The sequence below is a fragment of the Ooceraea biroi genome, chromosome 2 (genome assembly GCF_003672135.1).
Source record: "Ooceraea biroi isolate clonal line C1 chromosome 2, Obir_v5.4, whole genome shotgun sequence".
NCBI lineage: Eukaryota > Metazoa > Arthropoda > Insecta > Hymenoptera > Formicidae > Ooceraea > Ooceraea biroi.
Genome location: NC_039507.1, coordinates 3,769,686 through 3,788,425, shown reverse-complemented (window position 1 = coordinate 3,788,425; position 18,740 = coordinate 3,769,686). Strand labels below are relative to the sequence as shown.

At 31.6% G+C, this 18,740-nt stretch overlaps 3 protein-coding genes across 3 annotated transcripts; all 3 read right to left on the bottom strand.

Annotated features, from left to right (window-relative positions):
- Positions 1-242: 242 nt before the first annotated feature.
- Positions 243-3,604, bottom strand: LOC105285022 (dihydroorotate dehydrogenase (quinone), mitochondrial). The gene is made up of 2 exons (XM_011348938.3): positions 2,240-3,604; positions 243-2,027 (listed from the first exon to the last, which is right to left on the bottom strand). The coding sequence occupies exons 1-2, from the start codon at positions 2,589-2,591 to the stop codon at positions 1,204-1,206; spliced, it is 1,176 nt and encodes a 391-aa protein (XP_011347240.1). The 5' UTR covers positions 2,592-3,604; the 3' UTR covers positions 243-1,203.
- LOC105285024 lies at positions 3,043-8,228 on the bottom strand. The gene is made up of 7 exons (XM_011348939.3): positions 7,942-8,228; positions 7,269-7,743; positions 6,782-7,012; positions 6,358-6,680; positions 4,942-5,410; positions 4,254-4,484; positions 3,043-3,959 (listed from the first exon to the last, which is right to left on the bottom strand). Exons 1-7 carry the CDS (start codon positions 8,071-8,073, stop codon positions 3,622-3,624), a joined length of 2,199 nt encoding a protein of 732 aa, XP_011347241.2. The 5' UTR covers positions 8,074-8,228; the 3' UTR covers positions 3,043-3,621.
- A 3,425-nt stretch (positions 8,229-11,653) lies between these two features.
- LOC105285014 lies at positions 11,654-18,739 on the bottom strand. Its single transcript, XM_026975585.1, has 8 exons — positions 18,140-18,739; positions 16,728-17,202; positions 16,109-16,339; positions 15,697-16,033; positions 13,577-13,808; positions 12,831-13,185; positions 12,235-12,612; positions 11,654-12,126 (listed from the first exon to the last, which is right to left on the bottom strand). The coding sequence occupies exons 1-8, from the start codon at positions 18,350-18,352 to the stop codon at positions 11,786-11,788; spliced, it is 2,562 nt and encodes an 853-aa protein (XP_026831386.1). The 5' UTR covers positions 18,353-18,739; the 3' UTR covers positions 11,654-11,785.
- Position 18,740: the final 1 nt, after the last annotated feature.

Here is an 18,740-nt window from a genome sequence, read left to right as displayed (position 1 = left end):
TCAATTTTATACACTTTCATACACAGTCAAGATAATAAGATAATTAAAGGGTCTATATGTTTCGGGATTAAGTAAAGGTACGGTGAAAAATTTTATCGCAATTATGAAGTTGTTTTGATAATAATACACAGTTGGTGTACAAAACAATATCACAATATCATTATCATATCGATTACATTATTAACTGTTATTGTTTCTATTACCTGTTACGTATCACATTTTCCAGTAAATTTCCATTTTCATTATATAAACAGAATATTTATTCAAGCAGGAATATTAAAGGCGCAAAGATCAATCGATTCTAATGTGTAATTTGCATCAAAAAATCTTATTCCTCATTTTCCTGGTGTAATTATTGACGCTATTTACGCTTCCATGTGTTCTATACGCTATAAATAACATTCACAAACAACTCCCAAGTGACGTTTAAGTACAAAAAAACATATATAAAACATTATAATAATGTGAATTGGATATAGCTGTGAAGTAACTGTTTATAATTAATGCTCATGAATCATATCCATTTTAATGCGCTATCAATATAACAAGTTTTCAAATTTATTGCATTATGCATGTAACAATAATTACCAACAATCTTAGAATTCAAGAATTCTAACGCATGCATAGGTAAAAAAAGTCGGAAATTGTAGACATGATTTTCTACATTGAAAAGTTTCTTGCATCTTAATTTTCTCATCGAAAATTTAAAGTTTTGTAATCTTCAGAAGTACGAAATGCCAAAAATTTTATTTTGGCGATGACACAGTACTAAAATTGTAATATTAAATCGTAGTTTAGCTGTCAGAACCACTGTGATAGTTGAAAAATTACCCTTATTTCGGGAATTATTTTACAATTCTATGGAATGTATCAGAAAGATATCAGAGTGTTTGGCACATTTTTTAAGATTAAAAAAATATTATTTTTGTGCTTTAAAAATTGAAAAATAAAACTGTTAACGCAAGAATTTTATACTGTATCATTCCTTGGATGTCATAAAATCAAAATGGATTGATATAAACAATTGTGCTTTAATTAAAAACAATTAGAAATCTTATTTTATTATAATAATATACGTACGTAGAGTTAATTATAATAACAATATATGATCAACTTTATATAGTATTATTTATAATTGATTTTATAATTTAAATATTATAAAATATTCATGCCAATAAGAACTATAGCATTGACTAAAAATATTCATCTAATCTTTGTGTCCTTCCCAATTGCATCAGTCACAGAAGAAAAACCATTCGTTTTGAGTATTTCACATAGCTCTTTTTTGATCTTGCCAACTATTGGTGGTCCATTATATATATACGAAGTATAAACTTGCACTAAAGAAGCTCCCGCTTTTATTTTATCGTAAGCATCAGCAGCAGAGAAAACACCACCTACACCGATAATCGGAATCCTGCCGCGTGTTCGCCTATACATATCAGAAATCATAGCAGTGGAAATATCGTTAAGGGGTGCACCACTGAGGCCACCGCTTTCTTTCTTGTTTGGATTAATTAAGTTCGGTCGCGTGATTGTCGTATTACACAAAATTAAGCCGTCGACTCTAGTTTTTTTATTTAAAATCACATCTGCCACATCCTGTCGTTCAGCATCTGACAGATCTGGAGCCAGCTTTAGAAGCAACGGCTGCTTACTGCCTACTGATTCCCTTGCTGCATTTATTCTGGTCAGTAACTCGACCAAATTCTTCTTGCTTTGTAAAGATCTCAATCCCGGGGTGTTGGGACTGGATACATTGATCACAAAATAATCAGCTGTGTCCACGAATTTCTTTATGCCATCGATGTAATCCTGCGCAGGATCTTCTGTTTCCTTGTTCCTTCCTAAATTTACTCCAAGAATGCCATTGAAATTTTTATTCTCCTTCAATTTCTTGAGACGTTGCCATACAACATCGTGGCCATCACTGTTAAAACCGTATCTGTTTATGACAGCGTTGTCCTCAGGCAACCTAAATACTCTAGGTTTTGGATTACCAGATTGAGGTTTAGGCGTCACGGATCCTAAAATATAAATAAATTCAGTATTTTATTTATTATCAAGAGATGCGATAGCATATATGTACCATATGTGTATCTTTTAACAACATAATAACTTTGCGAGAGATGTTACAATATGTGTTACACACTCTAAATATAACTGACCAGCTTTTAGGAGTAACTTTACATCTAGGCATGTTCAAAGATATTGTTTATAATTCTCACACATATTTTACCTATTTCTACAAAACTGAAACCAATCTTATGTAATCCTTCAACCGCCTCTCCTTGCTTATCAAATCCTGCAGCCATGCCAATTGGATTCTTGAACTGCAGACCCCAAGCTGTGGTTCGAAGCAAACTTGAATCTTCCATTTCTTGTTTTGGCACAAAACCCCATTGTAGAGCTTTTACCGCAAGATTGTGGGCAGTTTCCGGATTTAACTGCTGAACCAGAGGTATGGCAATTTCGCTGTAAAATTTTTCATGGCCCTGATAGAGCGAAATACCACCGAATAAAGCGACAGCACTGCTCGTCACAGCGAAAAGCGATTTAAGCTTTGCTTTGGTATTTAATCGTTGCGCCATTGTAATTGCATTATTTCAGCTTATTTCAGCTCGCACAAATTATTCAAACTTCTGTGCAAACTTCAATAAAGTGAAATGTATGTATGTACCTCCACGATAGAGGTCACGTGCTTGAAATAAGTTAGGTTAGGTCAAGCTATCAATATTCGCTCATGAGTGTAGTTGACGACCACAGATACAAATATGCATAATAATTTAGTAAATGTAGTCACAGTCATTTATAGACAATTACAACAGATTACTATCAAGATAATCCTGACGATGATGAAAACAGTGCACACAGGAGTGTCGTACTTAAAACCCATTCCTCTCGTCACACTGAACTTCGCTGGTGCTACATACACATATGATTGTTTACAAAAAGAAATCTTTGGACTGCAAACTTCGTTACATGAAGTTTTAACGTGTCTATGGACGGTATTCGTTTCTTCTTATATAGCCTTCGATATAACCTGAACATAGATTTATTAGCCAGTAAGACAGTTCTATGGGTACCATAACCTATACTTAAAGACTCTCATTATAAGGTTTGAAGATAATTCTCTGTCACATATTTTATGGTAGCTATAGCGCTGGTTGATACATACTATTATAGTTATTATATATTATTATAGGATATATAGATTATTATAGAAGTTATATCGACTGTACAAATTATTTGGTCGACAGATACCGAGAATTATATATGATAGAATATAACTTAATAATTATCTATTTCTTTTATGCATTTTACACATAAACGTTTGTATTATATCCATTTAGCCATATTCAGTTCTAATTATAAAATTGCATTTATCTCTACAATCGCAAGATATGCACTCTCCTTAAAACTGTGAATTATTTATATGGACTATACATTTATTGATATTGATAGTGAGGAATGCAATTTAGTTCAACTTAATTTAAGACACGTTCAGCATCATAGCATTATGCTATAAGAGTAATTCTTTTCATGGCACGCAAGATCATAATGTTCATTACTGCTGTGCACGAATGCTTTTTTAAGTGTTTCGGTGATTATACCTTTGCTTTAGTCCAACATCACACGCAACACGGACAGATATGAGAGGGAAGTTTTTAATATGGTCATGTAAGTCTCGATATTCACGACGATAAACTTGCCAGCTGCTAACTGAACAGGCTGTTGTGACCGCATAATGACGAACAAGACATTCTTCATAAATTTTACTGACAAGCATTGCCAATTACAGCAATAAATCGAGTGTGCAACTTCTTCCATCTGATACTTTAAATAATCACCTACAAAACTGTAAGCAAACAGCTGTGACAGAAAACAGCCCAGGACCATTACAGTTTTAGTTATCATTACCAGGTCACCCACTTTCAAAGCTAGGATGAATTGGAAACCTGAAAAAAGAGAATGATATGTTTTATAGAGCTATATTTGATAAAAGTTATAACAACAATAACAATATTATAGTACCCATTAAAACCTAATTAGCCAGTATTTTTGTATTATTAATATATTTTTTTATAAGATACATCATATAATATATGACACATAAATCTCTTAAAACATATTTTTATGAAATGAAAAATTTGGAAAGCTTCGAGATTTAATAACATCCTTGCTTTGTAGTTTTTTTAATTAGATGATATTTCTAACATTTTAATAATATAATATTATTTACTATTATTTACCGGTTATACAAATAAGAATGCAACTGATGAGCAATTGTGCTAACAACACGAAGCTGATTGTATCGGCCAGAAGTTCTGCATAATCTAGTAGATGACGATGTCTCATTGTCAGTTTCACAAACTCTTCGTTTATATTTTTGTTTTCCATACCGAAATTCATAAATTCGTCTTTTAAAAGTTTTACTTGCCCACAAACGTGCATAGTAATCGCGAGGAAAAGTGAATCACTGCCTTTATAAATAAATTCAAACTTAAAATAATTTGTATTAAAAAAATTTTTTTAACAAAATAATGAAAGATATATTTTAGATTTTGATAGATGTATGTATGTAAAAGATGTAAATAAATTATTACTACGCCATAGAATACAAAATAATAACACATATTAGAAAATTAGAATTTAATTAAATTGAATAAAAAATTTTACTTTATATTTCTAAAAATGTGTAAATGTAAAAATATATGAAGATTTGTTTAATTCTTAAATAAAATATTCTTATAAAATAAAATATAAAAGCTAAGTTTATATACAATTAATAATTAGTAAAGTACTGAAAAATTGGAGATATTAAAATTCGAAAATTTATATTAACAGATCTTTTTATTAGAGAAACAAAAATTTAACATAAATTAATATTTAAAATAACTTATATAAGTTATACTGCTACCAATGATTCTAGTTCATTACCAAGATTGCCAGTGCTGGTGAGCACTAATAAGATATATTGCACCACGAAGATCAGCAAATACACGCTTGTCGAGATATGAAAGTTCGCTAACGTGCACGTTGAAGGCATGGGATATGCTGCATCCTTGGATACATTAAGTCGAACTTGATTCTTGTCGCCTGCGAATAGAGCCACAAGGCCGAAAGTCACCGAACCAATATAAGCGAAGAATATAAGACTGCAGCAAATCACCCTTCCTATAAAGGCATGCTGCCGCATGATTGTGCGCTTCTTCTCGGTGTCAATTGCGAGATAATCGTTCACGGCAGAAGTAAAATTGCGAGTCAGATTGTTGGCATATATGCGAAAACATGATATCTTCATTACAGCAAGGGTGCCGCAAGTAATGATCATAAGAGCGTCGAATTTCGCGTACGCGTCGCTGCAATTATAATATAGTTCAAGATACAACACCATCAGCATCACAATCTGCACAGATAAGAAGATGAACTGTTCATTATGAATACACTTTGTTTTTTTTTGCGCTGTCACTATGCTGTATCAAACGTTGATGTCTCACGTAATATATATATATATATATATATATATATATATATATATATATGTTATAATACATATATTATATTACATGTATCACATTACATACATTACAGAAATTCTAGCGAGACATTTACGAGATGAAACTTAGGCACGTACCAAACTACTGATAGACACAATAGAACGCACTAAAGAACATTTATTGTATTCTTGCAAAGGCCAAGTGCCCAATGGCCAAGATAAGAGTTTAAAGGGAGTCATAGCATACGCAATATCATCGTTCCATAACATTATTGTAGTCAAGTAGGGATGCTTGCACACTACTTAGACATACTCTGTCTTTGTCTATAATATTAGTCGATCAGCGATGTCCGCTTCCATGTTCATATCTTATTGAAGTTGCAATTTCAGCATTTACAGGCACAGTTACAGTTGTAACGTTACTTTCCGAGAAGTTGTTTATAAAAAATTAGTTGACGACAATTTTTCATGAAAATGGGAGAAATACAGATCGAATGAGAAAAAGAGTATAGTTTTATTTTCATTCCTATACGTTGTCTTCAGTTTATCGTAATGGCACACTGTAATATCTTTTATTCTGACAGCACGTTCTCTTCATCGAAAAAAAAAATATAATATATATATGATTCACTTTTTCTGAATGTTGCTGCATTAGTTTCTGGGACAACGAGATTTTTAACAAAGTGTCAGTTCAGGTATATTTCATATTTTACTTGCAAAAACAGATTCTTCATTTGGCACGAATAGATGTTTCGACTGGAAATTTTATTAAAATTTCATTATGATGTGTTAATGTTGCTAGTTGTCATATGAGTTAGTGTTGCTAATTGTTATATGCTTTATGTGTTCAACATTACGCGAAGAACAGATAGATATGAAATAGACGTCTTTATGATACTCATGAAGGTTACTAGATCTACTATAATGAAATTTCCAGCTTGCAGCTTAATCGGAAGCTGGGTCCACATCATGATAAATACTAGATTCTTTGCTACTTTCGCAGGAAGATTATACCAAGCGCAATAATAAATGGACAGCGCGACTTCCTCCATTTGTGATTTTAAGTAATCTCCAACAAAACTGTACGCCGCTAATTGCGCCAGAAAAGCGCTAAGTACTAAAAAACTTTTTGACATCATACTATAGTCACTTGTTTTCATTGCAATAATAAATTGGAATCCTGCAAAAAATGTATATTCCATAATTAATACAGTATTTCATGTAGTATTCTGTAATTCCTTTTTTGTCAATGCACGAAAATTGAAATAAATGGATATTTACCTAATATGCATAGAAGTACACTGCTGATAAAGAGTTGTACAATCAAAACGAAGCTAATTGTCTCAGCAAGTTTTCTCGCCATTTTTATCAAATGCTTATGCCTCAGAATTAATACGTTGAACCGTTCGTAAACTTTCGGATTTGTTACGTTAAAATTGGTGAAATGGACTTTCAAAATTTTCAGTTGGCCGCAAACATGTAATGCAATATGAAGGAATAAGGAATCGCTCCCTTAAAAAATTACGATTTAGAATTATAGTTGTAAACATATATAATATATTATAGTTATTAGTTATATACATATATTATAGTTATTTAAATGTATGTATGTATCAAAAATTTGTAAAATACATTAAAGGTAAAATTTTACAAAAATATCAGCAAAAGCACTGAATTTAATATTCACAAAACTGAATATTTTATTAAACTTGATGTGAAAACTTTGTAATTGACAGTGACTAAAGCAGTATTCGAAACAATCACTTACCGTGATTGCTAATGCACGTGATCATCAAGTAAACATACTGCAGTATGCAAATGATCCAATATGAGCCTGTCGAGATATGAAAATATGCCAAGGCACACGTTGACGGAAGAGCGTATCCCAATTGATGACCCCAAACGGATACGTTGACCTGATTATCCGGACCGCTGGCCAACATGTGTCCTACGATAAAGATGACCGAATCCACATAAGTAATTGCCAGGGCAATAATACTGATTATCCTTCCCATAGAGGCGTGGTCTCGCATGATAGTGCGCTTGTCTTCAGTGTCGATCGCGTAATAATCTCTCATGGCAGAAGCATAGTTGGAAATCAGATTGTCGGCATATATACGAAACCACGTTATTTTCAACAATGCGAGAATACCACACACGAGAATCATTAAGGCATCAATTTGCGCGAACGCATTGGTGCAATTGTAATAGAGCTCGAGATACGCCATAATCACTATCACACTCTATACAAACAATAAAAATGAACCGTTTATTATAAAGTTGCTTCATTCGCTCTTTCATTCTTTAACATGTTAATGCAACAGCTTCCTAAACGTTCGAATAATTTTAACAAATGCATATTGCTAACGAAATTTAAGTCTAAGCTTGTTGAACTTCATATATCGAAAACATTCGTCAAATAAAACATTGTAAAAACATACCAGCCCGCAGGTAGACAAGACATGACGCGCTAAAGCGAAATTATTGTATTCTTGCAAGGGCCAACCACCTATTGGTATAGTTAGGAGTTTGATAGGAGTCATAGAGTACGCTACATCGTTCTCCCATGCCATCGCAATCGAATAGGGAACGTTGTATGATAGTCACTAATGTTACTCCTCGTCCATAATATGGATCGATCATCGGTACAATTCGTCACATTCATATCTTATTGAAGTTGCGCAATTTTAATACTTACCGACATGCTCTGTTATTTTCTGAAGTACGGTTATTTAACAAAATAGTGATAATAAAAATTTTCTATGGAAGTACGACGCATTCAAGAGCGAAAGAAGGGAAAGAGTGAGAGTTTTATTTTTCAATATATCGCTCTCAGTTGTAGTTGTTCCGTTGGTAACAATATAATGCACTTTTTCTGAAATCATGCTTTTCGTAAAAAGTGATTCATAAAATACGATTTAGTTTTAAATTTAATGTGGTAGCTTATAAATCAATATATAGATGACTAATACAGTCTTTCAATAACTCTCTTTTGGATATATTATTGTATGACAAAAAATCCTTTAATTGATGCGAATAGACAAAAGTACTTTGATATAAAATAATTATAAATAATGCTTTGATATAAGATAAAATACAATAAAAAATAATTTTAACAAAGCATAATAAAATATAACATTGATTATTTTTAAAGAAAGAAAAAGAGAAACACAAATCGACATGTTTACATCGATTCTGACAATTTCAAGACCATTTAGATGAAACACTATGGACTTAACTTAATTATATACAGAAATATAAATATATTCTGTTTTACATTTATCTACATATATAATTTTTTATAGCGCAAAAATAATAAGAATATTTTTATACATCAACTGTCACCTGTAGAAATGATATGTATGTTACAGTAGTTTTCAGGATATCGGTCATGGTGCTTCGTGTGAGATAAAAAAATTTCCCCGCGCTGATCCGTAGAGGAGTCTTTAGTCTTATCATGACTAATATCAGATCTTTTACCATGACAGGTGGCATTTCATGCCACGTAGAGTTGTAAATTGCATGAATGATCGCTTCGCTTTGATTCTGCAAGCTATCGCCAGCGTACGTACATAACAAGGTCTGTATCATATAAAACTGGATGGATATTAACATCTTCATCACTTCTTTGTAATCGTGGTTTTTGAGCGACAGGATGACTCCAATTCCTAAAAATTGCAATATTTGACTTGCAAATATATTACGTTAAGTATTTCTATATACTTAAGAGAGTATCTTAAGTATATATATTTTATATATTTATTAAAATATTCTATCCTCAATTTCTCTTTATAGCTCTTTTTACTATGGATTGTGGTTATTTTGTTGCCTTTTAGTAATGAAATTTTTTAATCTATTTCTTATCATGAATTCTTTTTTAAGATTGTTTCTACAATTTCGGTAATCATATACAATATTTGCAGTAATTTTTATAATTTTATTCTTCTTCTTTATGAAAGATACGATTATATTTTAGTCTTACGCTTTTATTTGTCATTTTATTTGTCATTTTATATATCGTTTTATATGTTTTATTAGAATATCTTGAATATATCTTAGAATATATCTTAGAATATATCAAAATAGGACGAATAATCTGATGAAATGGTTATACATACCTGAAGCTGCAATAACTACGCTGATTATTAAAAGGCGCAGTAAAATATTGATATTAAAAGCGTCTTCAATATTCTTGGTTAATGCTATCAGATGACAATGTCTTTTGACCAATAGCCTCAGAATATTCCCATTATGCGTCTTATCATTGTGTTTCTGATTAAATGCCAAGAATTGTATTCTGAGAAGTTCCAACTGACCGCAAAGATGCATGATGATGTTGAAAAAAAGCTGTCATAAGCGCATTCTGATATTATTATTATAGCCCCTTGTATTACTTGAATAGCGAAGAGAGCCTTGAACATTGAATATGAAACTCCTTTGTACAAACATGTTGACGGAAGGACAAAATTCCACGTGGTATCGTTAGTTGCGACCTATCGAAATATGTTCTAAGATATCGTACACATTTTAATTTTATTTAAATAAGATGAAATCTTTATTAGCAAACTGTAGGAAAGGCTTTTATAAAAATATAACGCAACCTTTGGTTTATTGCTGAGGAAGACGGATGCGAAAAATAAAACAAACCCTACACCTCCAAGAGTCAGATTAGTCAGACTAACTAGTCGTTCTATACGTGCATATGCCATCATTGTTAAACGCGATTCTTTTTTCAATGATACGGATGACCAGTCATCAATCGCAGCATTCATGTTGATGGTAATCTTTTTCACATAAATACGCGGAAAAATTATGTTTCACCATGAATGTAAGCAACTTTCTATCATACGAAGACTCTCCAGACCATCTCTGGGAACACCGCAACTCTTAAAAGGTTCTATCAGTACGTTGATCATTGTGAGAGACTGTATGATAATAAATATAAAATCCGGTTCTCATCTGAGATTATACTGTTACAACAACTATCGAAAAATCAATATTTTGTACACAGTATTTACAAAATTTTAATCGTTTACATATAAAATAATTAACACGCATTAATTATTTTATAAGAAAACAATATATAATGGATCCTACAATTATAAAATTCTATTTTAATTACAGATAATAAATTTAATGACCCAATTTGACATATAAAGTCTTATATATAATGTTTAAATTATTGAACAAGATGTTGCTGAGATTTTACTAAACTGTATAGTTCTTTATTGCGACAAAATGTTCTTTTTACTAAAAGAGAGACAACTTATTTATTATATCAAATATAACATTATCTTACCCCTGCCGTGAATATTATAAACCATCGAATCGTGTGAGTTGCATCATTCTGCAGAGGCCACGAACCAAGTAGCCACATCAACGATTTTATCGCAGAAAAACTGTAATCTATACCATCATTCCAATTCGTCTTCATATTTGGCATTGACTAGTTTCGATCTCACGAAAAACAATTGCGGTCATGTGTGACTAGATATTGTCCTATCCGGGTCAATGGCTTACTTTCGCATCGAGAAAGAATTGTTGTCTATACGTACTTGTTCGCTCCGCATTGATCAGTCTTTATGGTGATAAGATAAGTGACTTGCAATTTGTCATATCGCGCATTTTTGCAACGTCTAATAATGCATACAAATTTCGATGCGTAATGCTACCATGTCAGCGAACATGCCCTCGATCAATTACGAATCGCATTACGATACTGTGTATAGCAAACGTATGTGTTTCTTCCCACGGACAAGATGCTTATTTCTTTCTATTGCTTAATCCAATGTAACGAGTACTCAAACAAAATAGAAGGAGTATACCTGTTGGTCGATAATAGATTGGAATAAAGTTGAAAGAACTGTGCAAGCAGTTGCGAAGCGAACAAGGAGTCTGTATTCAATAAACTTAATTGGCTGTTGTGAAGAACATATAGATATTTGTATGAAGTAGCGACTGGGGCTCAGAATGTTTAATTCTCTTTAGCAATTATAATTGCTAAATAATAATATATAGCTGATATATATAATATATAGCTAATTAGTTAATATAGCTAACTAATATAGCTAATTAATTAATAGCTACATAAATTATGTTAATAATTATGCAATATATCTTGAGATTAGAATATTTATTCAAAACTATATTAAATAATTAATACTTAATTATATTTCTATGTTTTATATAACATTAACAATTTTATATTTTGCCATCAATTGCCATTCTTGTTATGTAAGTACATACAATTATTGAATTATTGACACGTACAAATATTGCTCCGTGTTAATCTTTCAATGCTATTCGCAAAACTGAGACATACGAGGCTGCTGTCTTAAGAACGTACACCATCGTCTCACGATTAACGTTGAAAAATTTTCCACCAGTAAGATGAAATGGATAGCTAGACCTCATCATTACAAAGTGTATATCCTTCATCAATGTAGCAGGAAGCGTATACCAGGAAGCTGTGAATATCGCATGAAATATATCTTCACTTCCCCTTTGTACAAAATCACCGCCGTAAGAATATACCAACGCCTCCATGAACACATAGTTCAATGTTATAATAGTTTTCGTTAATTCAACATAATCATTGTTTTTCAGGCAAAGAATTGTACGTAATCCTGAAACAGAAATTTTTTTTTCAGTTACTTACAATTAGAGATGTGGGTTTGTAGGGACGTATTATACGTACAATAAATTTAATACCAAAACTTTTTGCTATACATCACCTATTAGTGCGAGCAGAAGTGTTGCTATGGTGAGTTGAAGCAATATAACTAGATGGAACGTATCTTCTATATTTTGATTAAGTTCCGTTAATTTACAGTGTCTGTTGATCAAGCTGATCAGTTGTTTTCGATAATTTATCTCGGTGTCTGGCTTGCTTGCAAAAGCTTTGAATTTCATTTTAAGTATTTTGAGTTGGCCAGTAAGATGTAATACGATGCTGATATATAAACTGTCCGTAATACATTGTGTCACACATACCACAATTATTTGAAGATTTTGAAGAATATAAAGTATCGTGTATTGTAAGGTAGTAAGTTTGCTACTCAACATACCAGACGGGATCAGAAATATCCAATTACTTGTATTGCTATCACTACCTGTATGCAATAAAAATATAGAGTTTAAAATTAATAAATTTATTTAAATTGTAATGTCGATCACAAATTTTATGTAATGAATTTTTTATATATTATCAATATTGTATCAATAAATTTTGTTTCATATGTTGCTATTTGCTAACTTATTCCTCACTTTTTATTATTCTTCAGTTACTAAAATTGCTTTTTATTTCATAATAATTCAATAGATACGTTACCATTTGATACGTTAACGTCTTGTAAAAACATTTGCTTTACATTCATTAATATGACGACAGATATGTAACTCGCAGTACAGATATAAGTTAAGTAAACTATAACCGAAGTGCACAGTTTGGATGTAAATGCATGTTTTTTCATAATCTTATATGTTTCCTCATCATTCTTCGCCAGAAACCAATCGCCAATAGCAGCATTAATATTTCTGGCTAATTTTTCCCGATTTAAAACGACGCAAAAACATTTGAAAGCCGTAGACATTAGGCACGTGAAGAATAATATAGTTTCTATGCTTGCGCCAGCGCCACGATAATTTCCAGAGAATTCCATAAACAAGAAGATGAACGATGCCCACTAATAACGATCCCTTTGCCTTAGAAAATATGGTTTTGTACACATATAATAATGAGTAAATAAGAAAAAAAATGATAAGACGCGTTATAACATTTTCTAATATGACTTATTACTGTTGCATAGTACAATAGTAGATACAATAAAATAATATATGAATGAATAAAATAATAAATGAAAAAAATTGTAACATTTTATATATATTTATGGACTATTATGTACATTGTGTTATGTTAGCATTATAAACACATGTACATTTAAGAAACTTAAATATTTAATAAGAGCGTTGCATAAATCTACTATAGACGAATTTTTGAGCTTGAAGTTTAAGTATCTAGCTTTAGTGTACTCGTTTTTCCTGTAACAGTTTAAGAATTTCTTATTGATAATGTACCTGTAGAAGATTCGTTAAACTACACTGCATCATTTGGAACACTGTTTTTTTCTGTAATGGCCATATACCGAGTACTTGCATAAGTGTTCTATGCATGGAAAAGACATATGCAACATCATCGTTCCAATGATCATCCAACATTATGGCGGTTACGTGAACCGCCCGGATGACTTTACATGCGAAACTATTTTGTCCGGTTGTTACCAGTGGAAGTTCTTTTGCAAATTCCATATCGATTCACATTTACTGTACAGTACATTTACTGTACTGTTATGAAGCATTATCGTGAATCATCAAACGCAGACGGATATTAACAGATTATCCCCACCAAACTCATATTTTATTAGTCCATGGGGAACCCTTCAAACTATCGCGCAAGAAGAGGCAATACGCATGTCTGTACACTGTTAGGGTACCTTCTACCACTTCATAAGCTCGATAAAGCAACAGTAGAAGAAAGACTGTATCAATACGTGCAACGATGAAAGAAACTGTTGTGACAGTTAAATTATTGTGTATCGTAAACAAAACATCGTAAAAACAATTAATTGCAAAGTAAAAGACAATGTGATTATTAGTATAACTAGCCGAAATTTAACAATTTTACTAAAGTTTATTCATAAGAAACATGCAACAAAGTGGAAAAAGTTTCACCAGTGGTAACAGGTGGTTACGAAGGACGTGTGCAAGAAGTTCTTGTGCTGAATAAGTTAAGCATGCAACTTCGTTGCATGAAGTCCTTGGTGTTTGAAATAACAATTGAATCTCAGAACTTCTTAACATCTTTTATCGATTAACAGCATAATCAAGTATCAAGTAATAATTAAACACATTACATTACATTACATATATGTTTTAAAATATTTTAATTAAATATAATATATCTGCATTCTTTATATTTATATACTGCACTAATAATTATTGTATAATAATTCTTGCAAACTCTTAATTTTACTGCAAAAATAAATATCCATTGTTGAATTATATTAATCTTCTAGTGCTAATCGTAGAACAGAAATATATGAGACTGACAATTTTAGAACATCCACTACTGTCTCTCTCTACCGCGATTAGCGTAAAAAATTTTCCTCCAGTGAGACGAAGCGGATAATTTGATCTCATCATCGCAAAGTGCAGATCTTTTATTAATGCTGCAGGAAGCGTGAATCAAGAAATCATAAAGATCATCCGACATTATGACAGTTGCATGTGTAACACGGACATGGCATGGTAGTTTACTTAAACTACAATGCTTTGTCCACTTGTTACAAATAGAATTTTCTTTTGCGAATTCAATGGCGATTTATGAAAATTATAATGAAGTATTGTCAACCGATAAACATGATGGATGAAGCATATTACTTCTATCACACTCATATTTTATTAATTCATTCGGAACCCTTCGAACGGTCGTAAGATAAACGTGAAAAGCTTGTCTATACACAGTTGCGATATCTTTCCCCACATAATCATGAGTACATGGGCATAGTAGCAAAGAAAACGTTCTCTATTGAAATCAGCTAAATAGAATAATGCAAAATGATGAAAAAAAATGTATTATAGCAAAATCTTGTGTCACTGATGTGAGTGGAGTGGGTGAGGCCAGAAAGCATGCGACGATTCGCGAGACCATTTTCACTCCTTCCCCACCGCATGCTACAAAGCACGCTTTCTGGCGCCGCTGCCTCACTGCGCCGTAACCAACAACGAGCGCGCGGCCCTCCTACCGACAGCCTCACTACACGAGCCGCGTTCTCATTTGTACTGATTCACTAATCTTCTTTCATTAATAACTCGAAATTTTGCATGGTTAATTGCAAAATGGTTTAAGACTTTTTAGTTCAACTTAGCGGAGATCTACCTGCAGGAGAGCGATTGGATAACTTACGCGAGACATCCTGTATATTTTCGGTAATGCATAAGAAGACATTATTGACTTAACACAAGAGACGACTATACGTTATTATAATTTTATTATAATAAATCTCTCAATTAAACCAGTAATATTAAATATTTCTTGCTTCTACAGATTTTTGTCTTATTAAACATAACTTGAAATTGTGCATATGTAATTTGTAAACCTTTTTCGGTTTACGTATTATAATTATAAGTTAACTTACGTTTCTACCATTATACGGAGCACAGACAGATACGAGATAGAAGTTCTCAGAATACTCATATAAGTTGCTAAGTTTACTACAATAAAACTTCCTGCTTGTAATTTTACGGGATAATGTGCTCGCATAATGATAAAAATTAAATTTTTCATTATCTTTTCGGGAAGATTATACCACGTATTTTGATAACTGAAAAGTCCAACTTCTTCCATCTGAGATTTTAAATAATCCCCAACGTAGCTGTACACCGATAGTTGTGTCAAAAATGTACATAGTACAGTAAGACTCTTTCCCATAACAACAGCATCATTGAGTTTTAATGCTAAGATAAATTGAAAGCCTGAAAAACACTTTTGTGATTAATGTAGACTTTACATAGCACGTATCTATAATTGTTATCAATGACAATATTTACCCATTATACATAAAAGTATACTGCTGATAAATAACTGCGTTATCAAAATGAAACTTATTGTATCGGCAAGTTTCTTGGCTAATTGTATTAGATAATTATGCCTTTGAATTAGTGCGTTGAAATGATCATACACTTGCAAATTTGTTACAGTAAAATCCATAAAATTGGCCTTTAGAATTTTCACTTGGCCGCAAACATGTAATGTAATGTTGAGAAATAAAGAGTCATTACCTATACAGAAAGGAAATATACTAAAACATGATTTAATTATTTCACTGTTTAAAGTAATTAAGTAATTAAAGGGTACGTATTACCTATCAAACAATAACTATTTTACATACATTCTACTTGTCGAATTACATATCACATTACATATTACATATATTTAATATATCTTTGATTTTATCATACACATATTTATTTTATTCTTTCATAAGTATATTTTTATCCTTCTATCTATGTTATTATTGTGCAATATGTAAAAATTGTTTATATTATACAAATATATTGCATTAATAAAATTAATTCTGATGCATAAAAAATAATTTCAGAATTCTGCTTATCGCATAATACAAAAGAAAAAGATAATAGAATATATTAAAGAAGAAATAATTGTTACCATGATTACAGGTGCATGTAATTAGTAACACTATGAATTCGATGAAACAGTAAATTTGATACATGCTCATTGGCGCATTCAGGTACTGTAAAGCACATCTTGATGGTATCGGATACTCTAGTACAGCCTCCTCGTTTGTTTCGTTGACTACATTATCTTGTTCATCACCCAGAAGAGGGATAAATGAATATATAAGCACAGCAACGTAAGAGAAGCAAACCATGAAACAGGAGAGAATTCTTCCCATGAAGGCGTGTCTTCGCATGATGGAACGATGTTTTACATTTACAATTGTCACATAATCATTGACAGCTGAACCGTAATTGATAGTTAAATTATCCGCATAAATGCGAAACCATATTGTTTTTAGCACACCGAGAATTCCGCAACAAATCAACATGAGGCTGTCTATATTTTGTTCTGCATCAGTACAGCCCAAGTAAAACTCCATGGAAGGCAAGATCACTATTATGCTCTGTTGATATGTGCAAATGGTATATTTTCTTACTCAAACAGACAGCATTTTGCGTCTAAAAAAGATATGTCCCAATTCCAAATTGACAGATTTCTTTCGCAAAGGTTGTTATCTAATGATGTAATAGATAATAATTGCTGGAACGTTGCATGCGCGAATAGCAATTTTATATCTTAGCATCTTTTATACAGATAATACAGAAAATATTAGATTTTTTCAAACTAAAGCATGTAAATTATTAAAAATTACATGCTTTATAATTTAATTCAGTATTATTTAAATAATGTAACTGTAAAATTAATATTTAAATATTTAATTATTTATATAATAAATAATTAAAATTCTATATAGCACATTTTGTACTGTACAAATATAAAGCTAATATAAAATGGTATGTACAAAAAAATATAAAATTAATATACAATTATAATAAATTTAAGAAAATCAGTAAAATAAATACTAATAATTTATATATTGTGTTAATACATATCGCTTACTATTGTTTCTCATATGCTAGAAAAGATTACATTAATAAAAAGATTTGTATTAATTATAAATATAGAATAAGCGCTACTTCTACAGATTTCCAGAAATAGTCTATTATTAAGTGAACAAAAAATAAACTCAAAGGGTAAGAAATTAAATCTTAAAGAAATTAACAAGTGTTTGTTTATCAATATCTCTCTGACAGTTACAATTGCATATGATTTCATATGCTCTTTTTGTCTCAATCGATGTGTTGTCACTTCTAAAAAGAAAATATATCACTATTGTCGTCAATAAGGATACTTTCCTTCCAAATTTAAATACTTGGTGCTGTAATCGTAATATCAAAATCCCATTTAAAACGTGTCGTGACATCAATGTTCTACCTAAGTCCGGAAACAATCGTATGACAGGACAATGATGTTCGAGATCAAATTCAAAAGATGCATACCATGCAACAAGTGGCCAAACCGCACCGTATGAGCGAATAAATGTTATAAACTTGCAGTGGCCAAATACCGATAGGCCATGTCAAGAATTTAAAGGGAGTCATCGCGTATGCGATATCGCTCTTCCATCGTTCACCTGCCATCGAATTGAAGTAATAACCGTAACTGATACCAATAAGCATTACATGTTCGCTGCATCGGCATAACCCAGGCATTCCGACTCATTTTTTATTCAGTTTGAATGTATACCCATCTATCAGTCAACCTTTATGCTCTTAACATTATTACGAAGTGGAGGAATTATGCTTTTATACCAAATTGTCATTGAATATGAATTTAGATAAAAGTGTCTTCCAAATTGTACGTCAAAAAGACTATATCTTTCTACTATATACGAACTGTTCGAGAAAATATTTACCTACATGTTTCGCGACGTTGTACTTTGAATGTTTAGTTAGATACTAAATTTCTGATATGAATATTACGTATTTTATCTGTTCAAAACTTATATGTATGACGTAAGTGATCATCTTCTTTTTTTATTTTATAAATTTTCCAGAAAAATAAAAAGCCAAACTTAAATATATATCTCCTATTTTATCA

Bases quoted from the DNA above. Each gene is read 5' to 3' on its own strand.
- LOC105285022 (XM_011348938.3), bottom strand. From the start codon at position 2,591: ATGGCGCAACGATTAAATACCAAAGCAAAGCTTAAATCGCTTTTCGCT. The intron at 2,028-2,239 runs GTAAAATATGTG...TTTATATTTTAG, and splicing joins TTTCAGTTTTGTAGAAATAG to GATCCGTGACGCCTAAACCT.
- LOC105285024 (XM_011348939.3), bottom strand. From the start codon at position 8,073: ATGGCATGGGAGAACGATGTAGCGTACTCTATGACTCCTATCAAACTC. The intron at 7,744-7,941 runs GTATGTTTTTAC...TTGTTTGTATAG, and splicing joins TCTTGTCTACCTGCGGGCTG to AGTGTGATAGTGATTATGGC. The intron at 4,485-4,941 runs GTAATGAACTAG...TTATTTATAAAG, and splicing joins CACCAGCACTGGCAATCTTG to GCAGTGATTCACTTTTCCTC.
- LOC105285014 (XM_026975585.1), bottom strand. From the start codon at position 18,352: ATGCCTGGGTTATGCCGATGCAGCGAACATGTAATGCTTATTGGTATC. The intron at 13,186-13,576 runs GTACATTATCAA...GATCGTTATTAG, and splicing joins GTTTAACGAATCTTCTACAG to TGGGCATCGTTCATCTTCTT. The intron at 12,613-12,830 runs GTAACGTATCTA...TATTGCATACAG, and splicing joins AGACGTTAACGTATCAAATG to GTAGTGATAGCAATACAAGT.